General features: G+C 33.4%; 2 protein-coding genes across 3 annotated transcripts; both read right to left on the reverse strand.

Annotated features, from left to right (window-relative positions):
• Positions 1-146: 146 nt before the first annotated feature.
• Positions 147-4198, reverse strand: LOC11443307 (uncharacterized). The gene is made up of 9 exons (XM_003593591.4): positions 3966-4198; positions 3750-3877; positions 3339-3386; positions 3121-3234; positions 2274-2342; positions 2118-2174; positions 1888-2028; positions 632-712; positions 147-517 (listed from the first exon to the last, which is right to left on the reverse strand). Exons 1-9 carry the CDS (start codon positions 4099-4101, stop codon positions 461-463), a joined length of 831 nt encoding a protein of 276 aa, XP_003593639.1. The 5' UTR covers positions 4102-4198; the 3' UTR covers positions 147-460.
• Positions 4199-6253: 2055 nt separating this feature from the next.
• Positions 6254-21518, reverse strand: LOC11443309 (glycogen phosphorylase 1). 2 transcript variants are annotated; one of them, XM_003593593.4, is made up of 22 exons: positions 20685-21517; positions 18853-18967; positions 18019-18119; positions 17804-17895; positions 16864-16999; positions 16704-16772; positions 15806-15907; positions 15157-15255; positions 14296-14406; positions 13778-13984; positions 13230-13337; positions 11631-11726; positions 11484-11540; positions 11073-11219; positions 10915-10974; positions 10722-10826; positions 9699-9860; positions 9471-9544; positions 7766-7889; positions 7258-7349; positions 7016-7136; positions 6254-6914 (listed from the first exon to the last, which is right to left on the reverse strand). In XM_003593593.4, exons 1-22 carry the CDS (start codon positions 21321-21323, stop codon positions 6762-6764), a joined length of 2970 nt encoding a protein of 989 aa, XP_003593641.2. In that variant the 5' UTR covers positions 21324-21517; the 3' UTR covers positions 6254-6761. The 2 variants fall into 2 exon arrangements, with proteins under 2 accessions (XP_003593641.2, XP_024632320.1); XM_024776552.2 differs by lacking the exons at positions 6254-6914; positions 7016-7136; positions 7258-7349 and having other exon boundaries at positions 7766-7881; positions 20685-21518.
• Between the last annotated feature and the right edge of the window lie 3774 nt (positions 21519-25292).

Genomic DNA, 25292 nt, shown 5'->3' on the forward strand with positions numbered 1-25292 from the left:
ACGCATAGATACAATCATAGTAAAATATGATTTGATGATATGTATGTAAAACACTTGAATGCAGTCTTTAAACTCTTCTTTGTTGTCCCCCCTATCATACCATTTTCTTTCTTTCCATCTCTTTAGTTTTGCTTTTATAACACAAGTTGGTGCTAAGGCCTGGTAGCATGTTATTTAGGATCTTTCAAGTTGAGATATACACAGACGTAAGTTTGAATCCATGACAATATGATTGATATTAACATTCTTCAAAATGATAACACTAAGAACTATTCTCAAGTTACTGCTACCATACAAGATGGAAACTACATTTCTCCACCATCATTGAGAAGTGAGAAAACTATCACATGTTCTTCAAGCATGAACGTCGGAAGAGAGTTGCAGATGTCAGACACTATATAGCAGTATGAAGACAATTTCCTGTTCGGAAAAAAAATCTTGTCTGCCCAGCAATTATGGTTTATGATGAAAGCAACATCCAGGCACTCATTAATGGAAAGGTAATTAAAGCAGATACCTGAAAACACCCGTTTATGATCAAAGAACGATACCACCAAATAATAAAGAACAGTTGAATCCTACAAATCTAAAACATTTAGATTTGGTACATAAACTGAAGCTCTAAGCTTACCAGGAAGAAAACTAATTCATCATTTGCAAGAGATGCAGTCAATTCATTTCTCTTCATCAGATCTTTTACCGAACCTTGAAGCTGCACATACATTTAGGAGTTAAAAAAAATTTGATGCATAGATGCTGGACTTCTAAAAGACGAACGCCTAACACTGATAATACATTAAAAGTAAGAATCCTCAATGTATCTCCAAAAAGTCTTATAAGTACTGTTAAAGTATATTAATAAACTACACATCTGCAAAAATTTAGAAATTCAGAATGTATGATTCCGGAATAGTGATGTGAGATACCATGTGATATTGTGAATCTTCAAATAAAATATCAAATTTCCACCTAAAGAGTTTCATCATATTCTAATGGAATTGGATCCTCTCAATCTCTCTCAACAATAAAAATCAACTTTCAGATCAATCCAAAGAACTAAATGATTAAAAATCTAAATTATTAAAATAAAACCTAATGCCCAAAACACAATCCAATAACAGTTTACTCACTCTGTCTTCTCTCTTTCTCTCTCTCGCAAGATGTTTCTCTTCTATTTTCACTGTCGCACAACTTTCCGTTGGGTATTGAGCGTGGGAATTATAGGTTTTGGCTGCGGATAATTTCCAATGAGATTAAAATATGTGCAATTTTTCATTTTATAAATTCTCTTCTACAATATTCATACCCTTGCACACCTCTACCAGGCAAGGAATCGGCACCGACTAACAATTGGGCTCAAGATGATTAAGCATTAACCATTTATGTTGTCATCTACATATTGCAACTTCCACATGTGAGACAGATTAAACATAGTCATAAAATTAATTTTCACTATAAGAATTGGTTTTTAATGTACCCGTGAAATACGCAATTTAATTTATTTTTTAACTAGTGAGTTCCCTCTTGACTCTGATGTAGTCTCCGCTGCATCATTTAAGTATGCTGTCGGAGCAAGATTTGGTTTGGCGGAGCTTCGCAATAGCCGATCGAGGATATTTTTTTTTGGGTGGAAAAGATATAGAGGATTTTATGCGAGTGAGAGTTGATTTTGGGTGCTCCGTATTTTGGTTTTTGGTACTCAAATTTAGACCTGTAATCTTTTAACCTTTAGATTTATCTAATAGTTGGATTCTACTGAGGGAAATTGATAGAAAATACGGCTTGAGGGGATCCAAATCCTATTTTAATACATGTATAGACGATCGTTTTCTTTCACATATTTTTATCAAATATTAAACAAAAACAAATATATTCTCATGCACAGACCTGATGGTGATACTTTTTGGTCATTGAACAGCATCTCTTGAAGTAGTCCAAAGCCTTTGAGATGAATGACCCTACTATAGGCCTTTCACCAAATACAAACGATTCCACTGCCCGAAGATCATGATAGATGTTGTTGATAAACTACGCAGCAAACAAATATATGAAAAGAGGCATGAGAAATCATGATTCATGACATATATAAATGTTCTTACACTGAACAATTAAGTTACCTTCAAGAATGTGCATCTTCTTAAGCTCACTTGCCATTGAGCCTTTAGAGCCCTCATCTTTGCACAAAAAGAAAATAAACGACATGCTCAAAAAAAAAAATTAAACTTGTTAACTTTTGCAAAAAAATTGTACAATAGAGAATAAACTTTACATACTTTGGCAATGTGAAGAGCCTGCTCAAGATGCTGAACTTGAATCCACTGTTCAGTCACAATGCCACTCATCTGAATGGAAAAAATGTTAACTTGCATATAAAGCAAACAAATTCATCTTGGACACTTATATCAGCTGAAATCTTTGTGAGCTACAATTATACACTAGATCAAAACGGATTATATATACTTCTAAACAGACATTCTTGCTATATAGATAAATGTTCTTCAATTTGATACGCTACAAATCTCTCTTTACACCAGTACATCATAATTAATTTATACACCACTATTTTTCCTTATCTTACACTCTTTAAGCTCAATGACAGCTACTCAAAAAACAGATCTAACAATATGTGACATAAATCCCCCGATGAAAAAGTGAAACAATATTTAAATTTGTAAACGAAATTAGTCTTGGAGCCTAAACAAGAATACTTTAGAATGATCAAGTATTTCGGAGAAATCGTTTTTGACTAGAATACTTGCAATTGCTCTCTCAATCTAAAAACACTTTCCATAGATCCTCATTGTACAGTTATTGTGCCATGAACGAAATTCAATGACTATATTAAATAGAGAGCTTAGTTTTTTTTTTTTTTTTTTTTTTTGAAAGGAAAATAGAGAGCTTAGTGGTAACTATTAAAGATACAGTAAAATATATATTTCATTGCTTCGGGTACAAACTGTTTAAAAATCGTTTATTTCTGTAACATGCATAAGGATTTTTAATTCCCTTCATTATATTTATATACCAATACCATACCTAGTATTAGTAACCATTATAACCAAAATGTGTAGAACAAAATATCAGTTCATATATGAAGAAAATGATAGCATAGACACAAACCTTTTCAACTCTTGAAGTAACCTCTTCCAGACTCTTTTCATTATCTTCCGCTTTAGATTTTAAGATATGGAGATCAAAGTTGTTCTTTCTCAAGGCATCCCAAAGAAGTTGTACCTATGTATTTCCACACCTATTCCTCAAATCAGTTGAAAATCTAGAACATAAATCATTCACTATTTTATACAAACAACCAAGAAGTTTAACAGGAATTAAAATACCTCTTCATCCAGAGCTTTAATGCGTGTCTCGGCATGCAATGAATCATCCTACAAGAAAGATCAATGATTCAATACATAATTCTCAAATATAAACAATTTGAGTTACATCCACCTCCTCAAGCATAATAACACGTTTTACTGTGTTTTATTTTGCAGTGATAAAAATTGATTTCAATGACGTAATTCTTTTAAATTGATTCTAGCTAAAAGTGAGTCTAATGTAAAGTGATTTATGTTTGAATACATTCATGTAAGCGTGAATTGATCAATACATTCATGGCTAAAAGTCAATTATAGCGGCAAAAGCTTCAAATTCTAGCTTCAATTTTAGAACATTAAAGATAAACTGAATAATAAACTATGAAAAAATTAGTGTGAAGAGTAAAATTAGGGGAGGAATTAGAGATAAACCTTGATCGAAGAAAGAGTAGAGTGCAGATGATGAATTTTGTCAGATATGTGATTGATTCGGTTTTCAAACTCCTGAAGATACAAATCCCTTTCTGTTAGCTTTTTATTTGTTTGTTCAAGAACCGATTCTGCATACAAATAATTTGTCAAAAAAAAAAAAAAAAAACGAAATGCAGAATAAAAGATATGAAGAGGAGTGTTTGATTGAATGAATACCTAAGTGAGCGATTTTGAGGTTGATTTGGTTGATCTGAGAGTTGAATTGATCGATTGATTCAGCTGAAACTGGAAGCGAAGTTTGAACAAGAAAGAGAGCTAATGAAAATACGGTAATGGTCATGGAAGGAACCATTGTGAATGTGATGCTTCTCTTCTGCTGCCTCTGCTTTGCACTCTGCTCTTGCAAAACCAAGTGACGAGTATTAAAGAAGTTTAACTTTTTTCCTTAAGCTCTATCAAATTATGAGTATTTCTAAAATGTCTCTCATTTAACAAGTTGCTTGGGTTCCGGTGGCAAAGACCTGTTTCCAAATACTTACCCACGGAATACCATATTCGATTTCCAAAAAGAACAATGTTTGACCGGTTTGCATGCCTCTACGCACGAGCTGGATTAGTCGTCCACTTTTTAGTGGATCGCATACGGTGCGAAAGCCAAAAAAAATCTCTCATTCTCTCAAATTTTATTTTAGTAAGTTTTTTTTTTTTTTAGGCAAAGTTAAAATATAAAAATTTAATCACTAAATGATCGAATATAAGAACCAACTTGATAGTTTAATAGACTTAAATTTTTTTGTGAAATATTCAAAATATTATGAATTTATTTGAAAACGTCCTACAAAATCAATAACTAATTTAGTGATTTCCTCATTTCATTTTAGTCTCTTAAATCATAAATAATCACTTTAACCTTTAAGTGATTAAAGTGTCTATAAACCAAAGAAAACTTAAAAGATTAAAGCGAAACTTAATAAACGGTAAGGGAAAGATTGATTGTTACCTAAATTTATTTAGTCAAAAATAATCACCTTAACCTTAAGTGATTAGAAATACATATTATGCCTCAAAAAAATATATGCATGGGTTAATTTTTTTTTCCCAGATAAATTGCTAATAAACATTTTAAAATCCAAATGCAAAAAAGCATGAAAGTATTTGAAAACACATTCTTAAACGGCTAAATTGCATTTTTTGTCCCTTAACTATTTAGGTAGTATCGCTTTGGTCCCTTAATCAAAATTCGATTTATTTTGGTCCTTTAATTTCTCTCCGTTACATATTTTGGTCGTTTCCATTAGTTTTAATTCAAAAATCTTAGGTTTCTTCATCTTCTTCTCCTCTTTTTCATATTCATATCATCTCCATCAACCTTCAACAACAAGAATCCCAAAAAAATTCCAAAAGAAAATGAAGAAAACCTGACGTTTTTGACTTAAAACTAACGAAAATGAACAAAGTGTGTAATAGAGAGAAGTTAAGGGACCAAAATAAATCGAATTTTAATTAAAGGACCAAAACGATACTACCTAAATAGTTAAGGGACCAAAAATGCAATTTAACCAACGTAAAACTTTAAAAATGCAATATTCTACACTTTTATTTATCTTCTATGACATTAACAGACACTTGTTAGCAAGACCATTTCTTTAGGAAATGCTAACAAGCGTTCTTAACACACTTGATAATTCCAGTTTATGTATTTAACACATTAAAACAAAAAATTATTTTTTCTACATAAAAGTTATTAACCGTTTCCATTTTTTTTAATCCTTAACAATGCCAATTTCCTTTAATATATTTTTTAACCCAATATTCCCATGACACCAATTGCGGTTCCACCTAAAATTCCTTGCAAATAGCTGATCACCCACAATTGCAGTGGTGCTGCCACCACCACACAGTCCACAGTAGCCCCGAACTCATAACAATTACACATGTTCTCCTCCAACTGATAACCCTCTAGTCTCGATCAAGTTTATAGCAACAAATGAGTTTCAACTCCAAGCACAGCCAGTGTTTATGTTGTTTGGATGTCTTTGGCTTTGGCAATGGAGTCTGTCATAAGCACGGTAAGTTTAAGTCTTACAAAGACAAGAAAATACCACCAATGGATACCAGGCAGTCGAATAACTAGAAGTATTTGAGTTCAATCCATGGCCGAAGTAATCTATTGCTAGACTTAACTTACCTTCCAATTGAAAAGGTAAAGGAAAAAAGTAAAAACACCATTCAAAAACATACTATGTCGTATTTCCTCTCTTGTAGAAAAACATAACAAATCCTAATTTCTCTCCTTTTCTTTAGTATAAATCATATATCAACCGCACATGATCGAAACAAAATTCATAGAAAACAAAATTTTCTCAATTTTATTATTGTTCTTTAATAAAGTACTATTTTTTTTTTTTTTTTTTGTGGAGGCCGGGATTTAAACCCCAGACCTTGCATATATTATGCATTGTCCATACCAGCTGAGCTAAGCTCACGAGGACAAAGTACTATTGTTTAACAATAAATAATTCTTTCAAAATAAATTTCATCAAGTTTAAATTTAAAAACATTAAAAAACAACATTACATAGTATTATTTTTATACAACATGAAATTGAGCGACCTAAAATCTCTTGCTGTCCAATCCACCGCCACATAGGTGACGGAAAATTTCTAGCACCTGGGTTGCAACAGGTATTGATTTTCATTAACACATGCGGCAATAGACTTTCCAGAGGATCAAGATACTAGTAGTCAATGCTCAAGTAACGGCAATTTGTCCACGAAAGAACCGAAGAACCAAAGGTGCACTTTTATTCGTCCAGAGAACCTACATGCGATGAGCCATGCATAGCCAAGATTTTGTGATTCTCACTGCACAAGATTCCTCATAACTGCTCAACTACAGTTACAATTATTGCTTCAGACTTTCCAAAATAAAACTAATTTTCTAATCAACACTTTCATCTAAATAAACAGATGATTACTAATTTGTTAGCTTCGTGTAATGGATCATTAGAGATCAGATAGGGCATTGGCAAGGATCAATTTTCCATGTTCTCTCTGCGTACTCTCGAATGGTCCTGTCACTACTAAATCTACCAGAGCCGGCAGCACTGAGAATACTCATCTTGATCCACTTCTCTGGTTCAACAAATGCTTTATCGGCAGCAGCCTATTTTGTCATAAAAAATGGTACATTCTGATATAATTAAAAAGAGCAACAATATGGATGATTCGGAGAGTCCTCAAGAATAAGAACGAAGTAGATGGTACCTGTGCCTCAAGGTAACTCCCAAAATCCGAACCAAGAAGATAGAAATCACTATCGACTTCCACCGTATCACATAAGGATTGAAAGTAGTCTTTATCCCCGAAATATCCATCTCGAACCATCCTTATATCAGATTAACACATAACTTTAGTCCTTCAACAACTAACTAGTGATAATAAAAATTATCTGCAGTTGTTGATAATCCGCTCATGCTTTCTTTAAAGATGAAAGTAAGTTTTCATACCTTAACACACGGGCAAATTGTAGAGGAACTTTCACCGTACCTCCTTTCTCACGCAGTTCTGCTACTTCTTGCACTTTAGCACCAAAAAGAAACTGAAACAAGGGCAGATATTTCAAACTGAAGTTGTTAAGACAATACTGTTAACATGTGTACAAGTTTCCAAGAAAGTTCAAACTCGATTATAATAGGATATTACAATTATTCGTAAAGCTAAAGCTTGAAATTAAATTTCCTCTCTGAAGCAGCTTTAGATATTAAATAGGAAATTATGAAGCCAACACTGAGTTCAGTCCAGGCAACTAAATGATTATATCCCTACTACAAAGCAAGATACTTAGTCATTCAAAAGCACATCTTTCGAGCAGATTTACATTGAGCAAGTCTTCTAGATAAAAGTAGCTTAAGATATATGCCCAAGTAACTTAATTCCAATGTTTGAGAACTTTTCTCATTTTAAGAGCACATATGGTGTAAAGTAACACACAAAACATCATAAGTTATCACTCACCAAATTATCCGGCCCTATTTCCTCAATTATTTCAACGGTAGATCCATCCGCTGTAGCTAAAAGTAAGCATCCGTTCATCAAAAATTTCATGCTTCCAGTTCCAGATGCTTCATGTCCTGCAGTGCTATAGAATAACTATTGCTATCAATCTGCATAACCCTAATGAAAACTAAATTTTGAAAAAAGTCTTCCATGTATAAAGCACTGAGCAAGAATAAGGCTGTCAAGCACACAGCCCACCGTGTCATTTATATGAATACAAACAATATTACAAAAAGTCTACGAAAAGCCGATTTGAACTCATGAAGTGGTAAATATTTATTTATGTTTGGTTATGTGTCAAATTGATCAAACGTGCGGCAGAAATTCATGGCGACACAGAAGCTTCAAATTCCTGCTTCACAATTTTCATGGTTCGAGTGCTTTGGGACACGATATTGCAACATGATGTGGTTTCAAACTCACATCCAAACAGACGCTTATTACAAAAATTAAAATTTAAAAAATCGATCTTAAAATCTAACACAATTTAATAATATGTGCATAGTAAATATTTAAGACTCTTACTTAGTAATAAAACAAACCACCAACAAGATTTAAATATTCTGTAAGCAATCAATAAATTTAAACTGATATAGGTGGCCAGAACAGTAAAGTTAAGACAATTGCACAAACATAGCATTACAATTCAAAATTGATGGAGGCAAATCACAATATAAGTTCACAACTCAACACACAAAATAAGCACAAGTTCAAAATAGATAAACAGATTGACAAATCAAAAGATTCAAAATTTCTAAAGAGTGAAGCATGGTAGAACTGGATTCCCCTAGGAGCTGCATTCAGCTTGGTAGAGCTAGGTGTCAGCTCATCAGGGTAGGGTTCATTCACCTTGTTGACCTGTTGGGTGCATTGCAAACTTGCAATGATGGGTTTTCGTTCATGTTGGGACTCGGAGATATGAGGTTGAGACTTGATACAAGTTCAAATGCTACTGCAATGTAAATGTTTTGTGCATAATGGAGACTTGTTTTTCAGCTATTGCATTTGAGGGTTTTTTATAAAATAAAACAACTAAACACTGCCATTTTAGGCATGTCTAGCTGAAAATAACTGCTCATAAGCACCGTTACCACGTTTCGTATATATTAACAAAAGCAGGAGTGTATTCAATGATCCATTTTATGAATCAATGTTCCTAAAATACCCTTTATGTGTCTAACGTTGGCTTTTCAGCTTCCAATGCACTTAGTAGTATTAACTCAAGGTATGTTTAGAAGAAGAAAAAAAATGTATCTAGTAATTTGAAATGGGGCTTATATTTAGAGACAATTACTTTTCCAAAAGGTGCTTACGGATAAGGATAGAGGTAGTATTATGTTGTACGCATGTTCAACCGTCATCAAACTTACAATTTTATGCCAGTCTAACCGAGTTACGCAAACAGGTTTACAAGTGAGTTGACTTGATTTTGATAGAGTCATAAACTCGTACAATTCTGAATTCACTTAAAAGTTTGACAACTATGGTACTACATCATTCTCCACATCTCTGATATTAGAAACTTTCTGCCCTTTCTTGATCATTACGAACATAACAAATATCAAGCATTATACGAACTAAGGCAAAAGACTAATATACTAGTCAGCAACATTGATGAGCACTAAAATGGGCAGTATAAGAGATAAGCATTGGAATAACAAACCTTAAATGCTGAGAGAGGTCAGCCCCTGGTATCACCAATTCGGCAACAGAGACATTATAGTCAGGGATAAAAACCTACAAAATAGCACAAGTCTAAATAAAACAAGAGGTGTGCCAAAACAAACATAATAAATACACTGAACAGGTCTGTCGTGTCTGAGAAAGGCAAACAAATAGAAAGAACAGTAATGTTTTGAAGGAAAAAATTCAAAGAACACTTGCAGCTTACCAATTTCAGAAGATCTCCAATATCAGCATCATTATTTATTTTTTCTGCTGCAGCATGACAAAGTTTGATAATCTTCTTAGCAATTTCATAGCCAGGAGCCGCTTTCCCACCAATTATGCAAACACGAGGTACAACTTTCCTCCTATCATTCTTGTCCATATTCTAAATGAAAAGAAAAGTTAAACGCAAAAGATTAGTTGATGCACCGGTATAACTTGAGATGGAAAGTGATGATCAGTATGTATGTAGGTGGAACTACAGCTGCGGGGGATACCAGATTAGGACAAAGGCACAGAATATTATGCACATTTGACAGACTTGTAAAAATGCTTGCTCAAGTGGACAAAAAAAAGTGTGTAACGTGTAAAAGAAAATTTTATATTCTAATGGAAAGGCATATATTTTGTTTTAAGAACTGTTTTATGAAAGAATGAGAGAGAGAGTAAATAGGAGAGAGGTCTCCTCTATTAGTAAATGTTGACAATACTCAATGTCACTGTTCTATTAGTAAATGTTGACAATACTCAATGTCTCCACTCTATCCTTGTATCCTCCTATTTATACAATCATTCCCCTAACTAACTTACTCCTCTTACTATTATAATTCGCTTTTATTTTACACTAGCGTCTTTCCGCCTTTTTTATTGTTTACGTTGTTTATAAATTTATCAGATTTTATTATAAAATAATTACTTTAATTTTAATGTATGTGTTTTTAAATTTAAGTTTGAAAAGAAAAATATAGATTGTTAAGGGCAGATTTGTAGTAGAAAAATGATGAAAAAAACTAACAGATAGTTTGTTGTCAATTTTCCTATAATTTTGGTGTATGTATTTAAATTTAAATTTAAATTTGAAAAAGAATTGAGTTTCTAAGGGTAATTTTGTCCAAGAAAAGGTCCAACCAAACAGTGGTTAACTGGTAGTTAGGAGTTGTCTTTATGTAAAAGTATAGATGCTAACAACATGAACTAGCATTTATAAATGACTAAGCGCTTTTGGCACCAAGGAACAAACATCTACCTTGAGACAGTCATATCTGTGGATAATTCCGAAGATATTAAGCAACTGTCTTTTGTATTCATGTATACGCTTCACCTGAACATCAAACATTGCATCCAAACTGACCTGCAGTAAGAAAGATACAGGTAAAATTAACTTCTATGATTGTAATGACGGAGGAAATAAAATTTTGATAAAACCATTTCACATAAACCTTCACGCCACTCATTGTTTCGATGTACTCAGCAAGCCTCATTTTATTAAGCCTTTTAACCTACAATATTGAAAGGACAGAAAGATGTATCAGGGAAGATCATATCTAGTTCTCCTGATCCAAAGAAAATTCGTTGAAAAAAAACCAAGAAACATTACCATTTTCCATTCTTGTCGGAAATCAGTATTGTCAACATGATCTCTCAATCCTGTCAGAAGGTCAGCATTGCGGATCCAAGCTTCAGTGCCTAGCCATTTTGATAAAAGAACACATAAACTGGGATTGCTCACCACAATCCAGCGACGCTGAAAAGTATCAATTCACTCTATTATTAGTTGGGGCACAAGCAACCAAACAATTTTTTAATGTTCAAAAGAACAGTGTGGAGGTTTTCAATTGAGCCTAACAAAAAAATATATATCAGAAATACGCACAGATAATTGTACAATAAACATTGTTAACTTATATGATCTACAACCACTAATTTGGTCCTTGTACACACGCACACATATACAAGGGGGTCAAACAACAGTTACATATATACCATAATAGTAACAGAAATTTCCTACCTGTGTAACACCATTTGTCGTGTATTGAAATTTTTCGGGCCATAGCTCATAGAAGTCCTGCAGAGTTAAAGCATGAATTTATTATTTTATGATTTCACAATTGGCCCTGGTGAAGACTATGAAATGATTTAGCACAAAAATTGATACCTTAAATGTTTTTGTTTTCAGTGTATTTGCGTGTAATTTTGAAACGCCGTTGACAGTATGAGAGCAAACAATTGACAAGATGGCCATTCTTATGCTCTGCAAACCCCACCCATAAAAATACAATATATTAATCAGATACTTCCACAAATAAGATATTCAAGAAAGCATGCACTACAATTAAAAATATCTTCAAATTTGCGAATTTTTTCTCAACATACTTGAATTACTACGCCATAATGCATAAGAATTCAAAAGCATGCATCTTTTATTCAGCTAAAATTTATCTATGCAATAACTTACAGGGAAAAAGACTGCTCTAAACTATATGATTGTGAAAAAGACTGATTCACATATGCATTATAGTCTTATAGATGCCACTCATTTGTAGGCAATCCTCGCCAGCGAGCCATATGCTCGGTCGAGGGTTTGAGCTTAATGCCTAACTCGTTATTGAATTTAGTCCTAAATTTATGTTATGTGTCCTACATCAACAAAACCCAGGATGAACGGAAAGGGAGGTAACAATCAACTCCAAATAATACTTGAGAGTTAGCGGCTTAGTCACTGATGTAAATAACCTAAAAGGAAGAATATGAAGGAAAACCAAGAGTCAGGGTGACAGGAGAATAAGGACTAAATGGATCTCGTTAACGTGAGGTCGAAAACGGTTATAAGAATTGGTGAGTGCATTCAGTGTGAAGGTATTTAAGTATTTATAGTGTATAGTTTAATGGATGAAATCAGTGGGGTATTTCCAGTATCTAAGTTGACAAGTTCATTTGATCACGGCAAAAAGTTTACTTAAAGGGAAAGGTCTGAAATAATTCAAGTGAAGGAAGGTACCAAGTTCTCCGAGTAAGATAGTAAAATGATGCAATCTATATAGCACCGACGCTGGCACATTTATTACATTCAATAACTTCCATTTTCTCAAATAATTATTGGTGTCTGTGTTTTGGTTTTGATAACAGTATTGTGTCTAGAGTTTGTGTTTGTCTCAGTGCTTCATAGGATGCAACAAAACTAGATAGAGTAAGAACCTTTGCAGGGTGAAAAGGTGAGAGGGGTATAGTGAGTGGTAGGTACAATTCTAGTAGTTGCACAAAACAGAAAGTTCAGAAAATTTACTATGCCACATTTCTTTAGAGCCTGCTAAACAGGAGATGCTATCCAAATATGGGATTTATTCAAATTATATTACTCAACATTTACAAGTTGTTTGCAAAAGTACCAAACAGGACAACGCTGCAAATGCAGCTGCAATGGATTGCTAAACCTGTTGAACTATCCGTTGATCCATGGAAGTGCATGGTAAACTGGCATCTGTTATGATGTAAACATTGTCTAATTCCAAATAGTTCAGGGCATATTTTTTCCATGTGATATTAGAGCCTCAATTCAATAAATATCTCAAGAATACCTGATACTATATATTATCCCATGGTCATTTTACATAATTCAAAACATTTAGTAAGCATAAATACCTGACACTAGATATTATCCCATGGTCATGTTACATATTTCAAAACATTCATAGTAAGCATAATTTCAACCGCATGCAAAAGACAACGCAGCCTACAAAAACATGTTCTAAAATACCTTCACAGCACCTTCTTCAACAATAGACATCCGGGACAGTCGGTTGTAATCTAAACCAATCCTTTTCTTCAACTCCTCCATAAAATTAGAATTTATTTCATATAAAATCTGAAAAGGGCATTTGAAGTACTAAGTAAATAGTTGCATCATAATAAAAAAATAAAAAATAAATAAAAAAAAAAACAGCAAAAAACAATACAGATTCATCAATATTTTCACCATGGATCACTTAAGTTAACGTGGAAAACTACCCAAAAAAAACAAGTAAACTAAGCAGACAAATGATTTGATGCTTTAGTCAAACATAAAAGGTGAAGAAAGGACATCACAATAGAACATTTGTGTTTTCTCGCGTTCAATTTATTGCAGTGAAACACACACACACATATAAGGTAAAATGCTACATAAACACTTTAGAAAAGTGCTACATAAAATACAGAAAAGCATGTCTTTCAGGATGTACATATAAATGGCAAGGGAGAAGGCTATAAACACTTATTAAACCAATGCTGCATAAAATACAGAAAGCGTGCCTTTAGGGAATATACCTGTAAATGGCGAGGGAGAAGGCTGCCAAGAAGATCAACAGGGATTTTCTCTAACCCTTCAGCTACCACTGTGTGAGTTGTGAAAGAGAAAACCTTGCATACAATTTTCCATGCTTTGTTCCACTCCAAATGCTCTTCATCAACTAGTATTCGCATAATCTCGGCAATTGAGAGAGATGGATGGGTATCATTTAGATGGAGAGCAACCTAATTCGAGGAAAGTGATAACTTAAGTTGCAAAGACATAATTCTAACACTAGCAATCAAATAATACATACAATAATCAATTCATCCACTTTCATCAACATAACGAGTCAACAGATAGAAATCACTTTTTTTTTTAAATGGAACCTAATAGTATAACCTGGAACTTTTAATAGTCAATAGAAACCTAGTTTCTGCACCATACAACAGAGGAACAATAAAAAAATATACAGGTCCTGGAGGCTATATGGTCTAATCAATCACCATACCAACTAGAAATCAAATGTGACAAAACAAAATATTTGACAATGGACCTGTTCTGGCAATTCATCAAAATTAGTATGTTCTTCTTTGAACCTTCGGATAATATCTTGCAAAGATGCTGAGACAAAGAAATACTGCTGTTTCAATCTCATCTCCTTCCCCTGGAAATAAAATAGAGTAATAATATGAGAAGAGGGATTGAATATCATTCGCTCATTAAAAGGGAGAGAAGCATTATACACGAAGAAGTTATCCTAACCATGAAAGATTCATGTGACTATATAAATTTCCTACCATGGGTGTATTGTTTCTACAAACTGAAATGTTAACGGAGACGGTCAATAATGTCTGGGAGATGACTAAACAGACTAAATAGAATGTGTGGAATCATACCATTGATAGCTTGAGAAACATAACATAGTAATGCATTAAGCATGCATTAAAGAGGAACTGTTGTGAATAAAAGAAGCAAAGGAATACAACTGCCCTTTGTTAGTTTAACAATTAGCACTAAGTGCTGTCACTGAGCCTTCACCTAAATATTAATCAATTCTATAAATAATGGCAATGAGCATGAAAGAAAAAGTAAATATAGAGGCATTTAAATAGATAAGGTCATTTATATGCAACTTTACAAGACAAGGTCAAACAAAATCCGATTATTTGAGAAATATTCTGCAAACTATATAGCTAGGCTTTGCACACTAATTACCTAATACAATGAAAAAACAAACGAAAACTAAAGTTATCTTAAATGAAAGCAGTGAGTCTCTGACTTTTGCAACCAAGGAATCAGCTTTCATCAATCATCGTAGAGCATCAAAGAAAAACTCCGAAGATAAACATTACCAGTTCTGAACAGATAAGAGGAACACTTATATTACTATTTGATTTTCTAGAAAAAAGGAAACCTGATGAGATCGGTCGTCGGGATACAAAACATTACTTATGGTCTCCGTCCTTTGTCTGTTGACAATAGAATTAATGTAGTCTCCAGTGTTATAGGCCTCCTACAAATAGTAATAGGAAAAAAAATGTCTCAATAGTTCATCCTAAGACCATATAGAGCAAGAGATATGCCAAATTAAACTAAAAATAATGGACAATAGCAGGACAAATTTTTATCTGACTCTAAGCTAAGTTCACTGTGACAAAAGGTGTAACCATACAGAGTTCTTGTCCTAAATTGAATAGTTTATAGTAAAAGCCGTAAAATTACACTCAAGACATTCAGTACTACACCTATATTATGATGTCATTGTGCCAATAATATATGCCTGTTTGTTTGTGTTTTTTAAAGAGAAAGTGTGTTTTTAAATAAACATTTCAAAATATTTATAATAATATTTTTTTAAATCAAACCTAAATAAACATTTCAAAATATTTATAATAATATTTTTTTTACAATCAAACCTAAAAAATTGTTGATTTGGTGCTTTTCTTAGAAGCTAAAGGAGCAGCTTCTGAAATAATTACATAAAAACATTTTTTAATAGTTCAAACAAATGGGCCCCTGGTCTCAAATTTACTTCACACATTTATTCTAAAGAGAAGAATTACCAAATCAAATTGATTACTAGGTTTAGCAGCCCAAAGCCGAAGGTTGATGGTGTTTCTTGTTCCATAACCAGGTATTGGGTTGTCATAAGCCACAGCTTCCACCTGCAATTAGAGGAATGTGTACGTATTACCTACACAGTGTTAAGTTGGGAAAAATGAAGGAAGAGGAGGGATTATTTTAAATCAATGTTGTTTGATCCGGTGGGGAGAGGAAGGGAATGGGGAGGAGTAAAATCCCTTACTCAATTTTGACTTCATTCTAATATTGAGTGGATTTTTTCTTAGGGAGGGAGGGGGTGGAGAAGATGGATTTAAAGCCATTTTAAATGCATAGATTAAATAACCTTACGTACAATCCAACATGAAAGATTACAAGAGTATAAAATTAAATTAGTTTTAAAACCTTCCTCTCCATTTGAGAATCAAATACAGAATGCATTATTTCCCCTCCGCTCCTCTCCTCTGAACCAAACACTGCATTAGTGTTCACCTTTCCAGGAGAAACAAGTTTATTTATCCAAATTATCAATGTTCCAAAGTATAAATCAGATGTAACACAGGTAGAAGTAAGCATAAAACTAAAACTGTTGTAGAAAATGTTCTTGTAAAAAAACATTTCATTCAAACCAGATAACAATATACTTATTGTTAAATGTAGTCATAATACCATGGGGGAGTGTTGATTATAGTCACAGAGTCATCATAACTATAATACTTAAGACTGAAAATATGTTTATCATATCATATTATGTGGGGGAGAATGTACATTTATATGGGTGGGAGTCTCCTAGTTAATCCCTAATTAATAAGGAAGATTAATCAATACAATAAATAGTGAAGTTAAAACTAAATAGTCACAACTTTTCAATATCTCAACAATAATCAACATTAATCTTACCGTCTCTCCAGGGATCCAAACTTTAAGTTTTTCTCCATTCATATCTACCTCTTCAACAGTCCCATAAAACTAATCATTCAAAATAACACAGATGCAGTCAGTTTGCGATTTTAAGGTGACAAGTGAAACACAAGGCATAACAGAGTGAAGCCTAACAAACCTTCACTTCATATGTTACATGAATCCGCTCTATCTCCCAGGGGTTTCCATAGTTCAGCCAATAATCAGGTTGTTCGTGTTGAAAGCCATCCACTATGATCTGACGAAACAACCCATACTCATAACGCAAACCATAACTGCAAAATGAAGTTTGATTCCATAAAACTCAACTGACTGCACCTGTTCTTAAGATAACAAGCATATTGTTTCGAACACAGAACAAATATAATCATACTTCTGTTTGCATGCACAGCTCCAAAATAATTCTGTAAATGATACTCCCTCCGTTTCAAAATGAGTGTCGTTTTAGCCAAAAAAAATTGTTTCAAAATGAATGTCACTTTCGGTTTCCAATGCAATAATAACTTTTTCTTTTCAATTGTACCCTTCATAATACTATGTTACACTACTTCCAAAGTATTATTTTTTCCTTAAAGAAAAACAAACCAATAGTTGATTAGGATAATTTGGTAAAATTGCTATGACATTTGACTACTTTATTCCATTCCTTAATATGTGTGCAATTGGCTAAAGCGACACTCATTTTGAAACGGAGGGAGTACTTACATTATGTGTAATAAAAAACAATGAAAAATGATATAGAAATCCCAAACTCATGTAATGTCAGAATAAAGACGCGCTAAGAATATGTTCAATGATATAGAAATTATTATGCTATCTAGACACATTGTTATTGGATATATAAATAACACTGTTGAGTTGAGACTTGGATGAGCTTTGAGGCATCATAGCAACTAAATGTGGCCAAAGAACAAAGCGGTAGATATTCAAGCTTATAAAGCTACCTTCACAGTTCATTATCGATATCTTTGTTTCAAACCAAAAAAAAAAAAATGAGAACTGGAAACTGTATGGTGAAATTATTAATTTTTCAAACATGTTAGACATATTTTATCATAAAGCTCAACATAAAACCATACCCCCATGCAGGATAGTCCAAAGTTGCTAAAGAATCCATTTGGCATGCTGAAAAACGAGCAAGGCCACCATTCCCTAGGGACGCATCTCCTTCCTTGTCAAGGAATTAGCACACATGTACGTTAAGGATATAATAACCATCTCCATTGCTCTAAGATGATATTTCAACAACGGTAAACTGGAGAATACAAAAGATTAGATTAAACGTGAATAACACCTGCTCAGCCAAAACTTCAAACTCAAATCCAAGTTGGTTAAGGGCCTCAGCATATTGGTCTTGGATGCCAAGATTGATGACACTATTTGACAAAGAACGGCCTGATATCCAAAAAACAGGTGTTTTAAGCATTGGCCACAAGAATAGCATAAGTTGTATACTTTCACAATGAAAACTGTTGATTAACAGTTCACCAATGAAAGAAACAGGTCAGTGTCACTTTCATGGTTTGACTTTGCCATTACATGAATCTAAATTTTGCTCTGTTTAAGTTCCTTCCTTCTCTTAGAAATGTTTTTGCTCTGTTTAAGTTCCTTCCTTCTCTTAGAATTTGGGCTGGATACTACCCACCACTTATATAAACACATTTTCAGGGGATATCTCATTCAATGTGGGACTATTAACACACACCCTCATGCCCATGATTAGACATCTGGAGTGGCCCAATAGCGGTGACCTGGTAGCAGGTGGCCCAGGGGATCCTTGATAGGCTCTTAACCAATATTATAGGCGGGGACTACCCACCACCTTTTTTTTTTTAAACTCGGTATCCGGCCCAAAGACCGACTAATCCGAGGGGTACAAGGTGGGACTTTTAACACTATTTAAATCACTAGAGTCCTAAAATGTACAGATATGTTTATCATATTTTTAATGAGTATGTTGCCTACACTGCAGATACTTTTATCATACCACAACATAATATGTATAATTAAAAAAACATTCAGTACAACATAATTGGGAGCCTTAGCACAACTGTTAGAGTTGCTACATTGTAAAAGATTAGAGATTATTATAACACGCCAATCATGTTTAGGGCATCATTTTATGTACCCATGAGAAACTCAAGTGAGAGGAAGTACAGGCGCTTGGATTTTGTCTTCTTGAAGTAAATGTGAGTATCATGCCAGCGTTCAATCAACCGATCTCGCACACTATGTGCCAAAGCCTATAAATACAATTGCACAATCAATTTTCGGATGTTAACCAATTAAAAATATGACTAACAGCAGACCAAAACGCTTTAATATGTTATTTGACACCCTTGATAACCTACAAGACTGCGATCTCAGGATACCAAACATTACTTTGCTGCCTCCTCGTCTACTGTGCATTCTCTTTACAACAACAATCAAGCCTTGTCCACTAAGTGGGGTCGGATTGCCAGGGAGGATTTTAATTTTCTTTAATGAAAGCAAAATTGAACTTAATGGGTCAACTTCTAATAGTTTTCCATTAAAATTGTGAGGGAGGATTTTAATGAATTTGCAGACATCACAAACTTCCCTTCAATAAACTTGAAATCAATCAAACAAATCCGCCGATGTGCTAGATTTGTTATGACAGGCAGATTTATAAAAACGATTAAAAACTTTGTTTATACTAAAATTATTATTTAACTTTCTACTACGCTTTTATTTTATCTCTTTATTTTATTGGCTTTGTCTGGCAAGATTTTTTTTTTATCTAATAGCTACAAAAATAGACTAGTTTGGTAATAAAAAAGATTCACGGGCGCATAGTTTTATTTTACTAGCTTATAGCGTTTTTTAAAAAGCTACTTCAAATAGCTTTTTTCATTTTTTTCTCAATTTTACCCTTGATATCTTATTGAAAAAAAAAATATTAATTAATTAAAAGTATTATTTTATTTTTGAAGGAAAAAGTATTATTTTATGTCATTTCATATTCATCAACTTGTAACCGAAAAAATATTGATCAACTAATTCAATAATTTTACCAAACACTACAAATTCAATTCGCTAGTTTCATAATGATTTTCTTAGCAACAATGATACAAGGCTCTTAATAGAAGCTACTAAACTAGCTTGCTTGTGCAGCAAGTGAGCTCTTAACTAACTTCTGACTAACCAACTACTTGCTTTTTTATAGTATATGCCTAACAAAGACTGCGCATCAAATTTATTGGAAAGAGAGGGTGTGCACAAAAAAATATGAATCTATTGGTGGATTAAAACGAGGGTATAATAGGGAGAAAAAAAACTCCAAAAATCCACTTCCTTATTTTGAGTGTACCATTCTAAAATGACACTTAAAAAAGAATGGAGAGAGTAATTAATTAGGTGAAAAATAAAGGTTTAGTAGACAAAATAGTGATTAATTTTAAGCAAATTTTTGTCAATTTTTTCAAAAGCTCTCTCCATACAAACCTATTAAAAGCTAACTTATATGGACTTTTATGCAAGTGAAAAACCATAAACTTATTTTAATTGTCCATAAATGGCATCTAAATAGAACAAATTTTTCTTTCTAAAATGACACTTAAAAGGAAGGGCCGGACTATTGAGATATATTCAAGCTAGGCCATGCAACAACACTAATACTCTTACGGAGAGTGTCTCGCCTATTTGTGTCCAACAAGGCTCGATGGATTAGTCACCACAATTGTACATGGAAAATGCCAAATTTTACCAATAAGTCTATGAGAATGTATCATTTATTAATTATTAATTACTAAATAACATGATTGACTAATGGCATTTAATCCTCAAAAAACTAAAGATATGTTTATATAAGATTTAATTTTTTTCAACTAAGATAACAGGAGTATAAGCTAGTAAAAAAGTTATAAGCTGATGAGAAAAATTTATTACCAAAACATGTCTATTTTAGTATAAGCTATAAGCTGATAACATAAACAATACCTGATACGCTTCATAATCATCAAAACTAAACCGTGACCTCGCCACAGTATACTCAACATGATGCAGAATATCTTTCTGAAGACTAAACGGATCATTTTTCAAAAACCCATCCATTAAGCTAAACATTCTCTCTGCTTTCGCCTTCCGCTCTCCAAACCCTTCCACCAACCCAGCTCTCCTAACCACAATCCCACGGTTCGCCGTCGACACAGAAACCTTCCCGCCGCCGTCGCCATTACCACCGATAGCCTCCGTTAAAGCTCGTTTGATCCTCTCCAAATTCTCATCATCCTCGATCTTGTTTCCATGGGAATCAGTAACGAAGAATTTTTTGGTGAAGTAATCGCCTTCGAATTCAACTGTGGCTTTGTCAATGGTGAGACCGAGGATTTTGAAAACTCTGGTGATGATTTGGAGAAGACCGATCTTGTTGCGAGCGCGGATGAGGAAGGCGGTGGAGTTGTCGGAGGTGGAATTTTCGACGGTGATGGTTGATGACGTGGAAGGAGATGAAGCAGAAACTCGTAAACGGTTGTTTGGTAGAGCGGTGGGGAAGTGGATGGAAAATGGAGGGAAGGAAGTGAGTGGATTTGGAAATGAGAGAGTGTTAGTGAGGAGAGGAAACGAAATGGTTTGCATTGTGAGTGGAAATTAATTAAGATTGAAAGGAAATGGGTTGCAAAGAAAAAAGTGAAGTCAAAAGGAGAGAGATTGAAGCGGGAAGCTTGACATTGCAACTACTTTATCAGAAGTCAGGACTCAGTGACTCACTCTGAAAAGGAATTTACCTTTTCCGATAAATGAGATCATGCATTCAGCTCGTCACGGGAACCTAGGGAGTGGCTTTCTTTCGATATTAAGCGACATTTTTACAAAAAGAAATTACTACTCCCTCCGTCCCGCAATAAATGACATGTTTGAAAATGTACAATTTTGATCTAATTTATTTGATCATATTTTTCTACTAATATACAAAGATAAATAATATCATATAAGATGTCGTTAGATTCGTCTCGATGAGTATTTTTAAAATATCAAATTTTCATAATTTTTTCCGATATATTATTCAAGATATTTAAACTCAAAATTACGCATTGGTATGCGTAATTGGGTCAACTGTGTCACTTATTAAGGAATGGAGGAAGTACTATTTTATATTAAGTCAACTTTTCTTTTTCATAAAATATTGATTAATAATTTTATTCTTTTTGAAGAAGATTAATTTTATTTCTAGTTTGTCTCACAAGTACTTCGTCCGTTTCTGAATATATTTCACATGTAAAAAATAATGTTAGACCATTCTTAAATTTAGTCTTTAAAAAAAATCTTTAACTATTTCAAGTAAAAAATTATAAAATTTTAATATTTTAAAAATATTTATTGAAATTGATAAAACAATATCATGCTAACATTTGTATTTGTATGTTAATTAAAAAATATGATTAGTATATTATAAAAATGTGACGTGTAACTTTAGCTCAATTGGTAAGGACAATGTATAATATATGCAAGGTCCGAGATTCAAACCCCGACCACCACAAAAAAAAAAAAAAAATTAAGTAAAATTTACTAGGCACTTGACAACCAAATGGACAACAATATATTTACAAAGAAAAGTATTATTGGCACCAAAACTAAAGTAATAGAGACAGAAAGTAAAATTATAATGTGAGTATGAGAGAGAAAGTTGTTAGAAAATAGTTATACAAATATCATTTCTCTTATTTCTAAGAAATTGAAATTTGGTCTACTAATTTTTTAAAAATGAGTGTTATTTGAACAACTATTTGGTTGACAACTTAGAGCACATCCAATGGTGAACTCAAATCATGGTTATTTTGTGGGTCCCACTAAACCACATCATCTAAAAACAACTTCTTCAATTTTCACTCCAATGGTGCAACTCCAAAATACTCTTTTCGGTCCCACAACTTCCCCTCAATTACTAATAGTTAATTCAGAATTCAATTAATTTAAATTAATATGAAAAAAAATGTATTTCTTCAAAAAACATATGAAAAAATGTAAAAATAAAAACCAACCATTTCTCATCAAATAAAAAAGAAAAAATATATAATGAAAAATTAGAAATTCCCAAAACAAAATGATCCATTGATTCATTCGTTCAAAAATGAAGAATCCATCTCACTCTTCATCTTCCAATTATCAATCTCCCTTTCTGCTTTTGCATGTCACCCTTTTTTCATAAAAATACAGATCAAACAAATTTCTCAAAAGAAACTTCGTCCCTCTTATGTTCGTGCTGCAGTTTGCCTCTTTTCCCCATTCTTCGCCCACTTCAACTGTGAATTAGATCTCTCATTTGGAGTTTTTACCACACAAACCCACAAGAAATTTTAGATCTAGGGTGTTTCTACTCTTTGTAATTCTTGTTTGTGTCGTGGGTGTTTGTTATTCTTGGCAAAAAAAAATCTGAAATTTCTGTTGTGGGTGTTCATGTGAATTGATACTGGGATGATATTTTATTGTAATCTAGAAGTTATTTATTCGATTCTTTCAGTGTTATTGTTGATTAAAAAGTTGTTTTTTCTGCAAAGGAAGCGTTACTTCAGAACGCAATCGTTACTTCAGAAAGTAACTCACTTTTCACCATGGCGAACTCCAACGATCGAACCGAGAAAAAACCAATTATTTTGGTACTCCACGCTGGCGAACTTGGTGAAACAATTACCGTTGGAGTTGCTCTTATGGGACAATCATAATTTACAAAGAAAATGTAGCTACATGCACGAAAACCAAAGTAATAGAGAGATAAGGTAAAAATTAATGTGAGTATGAGAGATAAAGTTGTCAGAAAGTAGATGTTTGGATATCATTTATCATTTCAAAAATTGATTTTTTTTCTTCTAATTTCACCTTTTTCTATGAACTTTTCACCTTCACCTCATGCTAAGGTTATTTTTGTTGATGCAAGTTATTCATTAATAACATGAAAGAGCTCGTATGTTTACACTATATATTTAGAGTAATGATAACTAGCATAAAATATTTGACGCAAATACAACACCATAGACATTTTTGACGTTTCAACTATAAAGCAAGGGTAGTTTTGTAAATCCCCATATCCCATCTCTTTTTCATCTTCTCTCTATTTTTCTCCACACCACCATCGTTGAGATCTATTTTCCCTCACACCGCAAAAGACTCGTTCATATCACCGCCGCAACACTGGTGACGAACTAATACACAGGACCTCCTTCCATTCATCTTCTTTGCATTACTATAAGTGACGACGCCAATAAGAAAATCGTCAGTGTGTGTGGACGGTGTGGGTGGTTGCAAGTGTGTGAGAGGATGACAGGGAGAGAAAGAGGGATGGCCAAGATAGATGGATTGAAGAGGAAAGAAGGAAATGAAATTAAAAAAAAATGAAAATGTTGGTATAAAACAACAGTAACTGCAGTGTCTGTATTGTATTTTATTTTTGTGTGTTCAATTATCATTTTTGTTTTAATATTTATATAAGAAAAAAAAAAAGTCTAATAAGCATTGTCATGTCATTAAGAAATATAGGCTTAAAATTCTTTAAAAAATAAATAAATATAGGCTTAAATATGTCTATAGTCTTTGTGAATAGAGCTTTTTTGAATTTTAATATGTACTTACTAATCCTTCCAAAATTTTCCTACAATTTCTAATCACTTAAAATTTGGTCTTAATTACTTCAGATTGCACATGTGGCAAGTGATTACTTACGTGGCTCCAGCTGATTGGATAAGCACCTCGCTGACTCAGCTTTTTACATGTGAACTTTCCATTTCACCCTTAATCAACCAATATATGTGCAGAATGACCAAAATACCCATGGGTTTCCAATTCCCTCTCTTCTTCCTTGTTCAAACCATTTTCTCTTCTCCTCAATATTTTCCCTTTCTTCTTCCTTCTTACACAAACCCTAATTTCACCGACCCATTATTAACCGAATTTGAATTTCTCACTAAAACCATTCGCAATCATCGATTTGTGCTTGTATCAACGAAGTCATAACAAAACAACAACGACAACAATTTTCACCAGAAAATCTCAAACCCAAATAGTCTGAGACCCACGAAAACCAAAGAACCACCGGCAAGCATCAACGATACACCACAAAACCCACCAACGTCTCAGCCAAACGAAACAAATAAAAAACACCAAAAACACAAATCAACCTTTACGACGACATAGAGCAACCGCACGTTAGAAAGGTACAACAGTGCGGAGGACAGAGACCCTTGTTGCACCACCATCCATTTGATCTACATGATGACAACGGCGGATTTGGAATTTGTGTGAGGAAGAAAGAAGTACGGCGGTTCTAGGTTTAGAAAAAAAGCCCGCAATTTTAAAAAAGAATATGTACACAAAAGTCAGCCCAAAAGAGCTGAAAAAGGACTGTTTTCTTTATATATAGTATAAATAATAGATGGTTGAGGAACACACAACATAACCTTCGTACATCTCTGGAACTAGGTTCTGAGACTAACATTCATTTTTTTTTTGTTACAAAAAAAATTAGGTGAATTGATCTCCGAAGACTCACCAAGATGAGAGTAGGTTTCAAAGGTCAGCAAGAGCTAACATTGGTATTTACATATACCACTAATC

Source organism: Medicago truncatula, chromosome 2 (assembly GCF_003473485.1).
Source record: "Medicago truncatula cultivar Jemalong A17 chromosome 2, MtrunA17r5.0-ANR, whole genome shotgun sequence".
In the NCBI taxonomy this organism is placed as follows: Eukaryota; Viridiplantae; Streptophyta; class Magnoliopsida; order Fabales; family Fabaceae; genus Medicago; species Medicago truncatula.

Bases quoted from the DNA above. Each gene is read 5' to 3' on its own strand.
- LOC11443307 (XM_003593591.4), bottom strand. From the start codon at position 4,101: ATGGTTCCTTCCATGACCATTACCGTATTTTCATTAGCTCTCTTTCTT. The intron at 3,878-3,965 runs GTATTCATTCAA...ATTTGTATGCAG, and splicing joins CCTCAAAATCGCTCACTTAG to AATCGGTTCTTGAACAAACA. The intron at 2,175-2,273 runs GTATGTAAAGTT...TTTTGTGCAAAG, and splicing joins AGGCTCTTCACATTGCCAAA to ATGAGGGCTCTAAAGGCTCA.
- LOC11443309 (XM_003593593.4), bottom strand. From the start codon at position 21,323: ATGCAAACCATTTCGTTTCCTCTCCTCACTAACACTCTCTCATTTCCA. The intron at 10,827-10,914 runs GTTTATGTGAAA...TTCTTACTGCAG, and splicing joins AAACAATGAGTGGCGTGAAG to GTCAGTTTGGATGCAATGTT. The intron at 7,137-7,257 runs GTATGAAAACTT...ATCTGATATAAG, and splicing joins CAATTTGCCCGTGTGTTAAG to GATGGTTCGAGATGGATATT.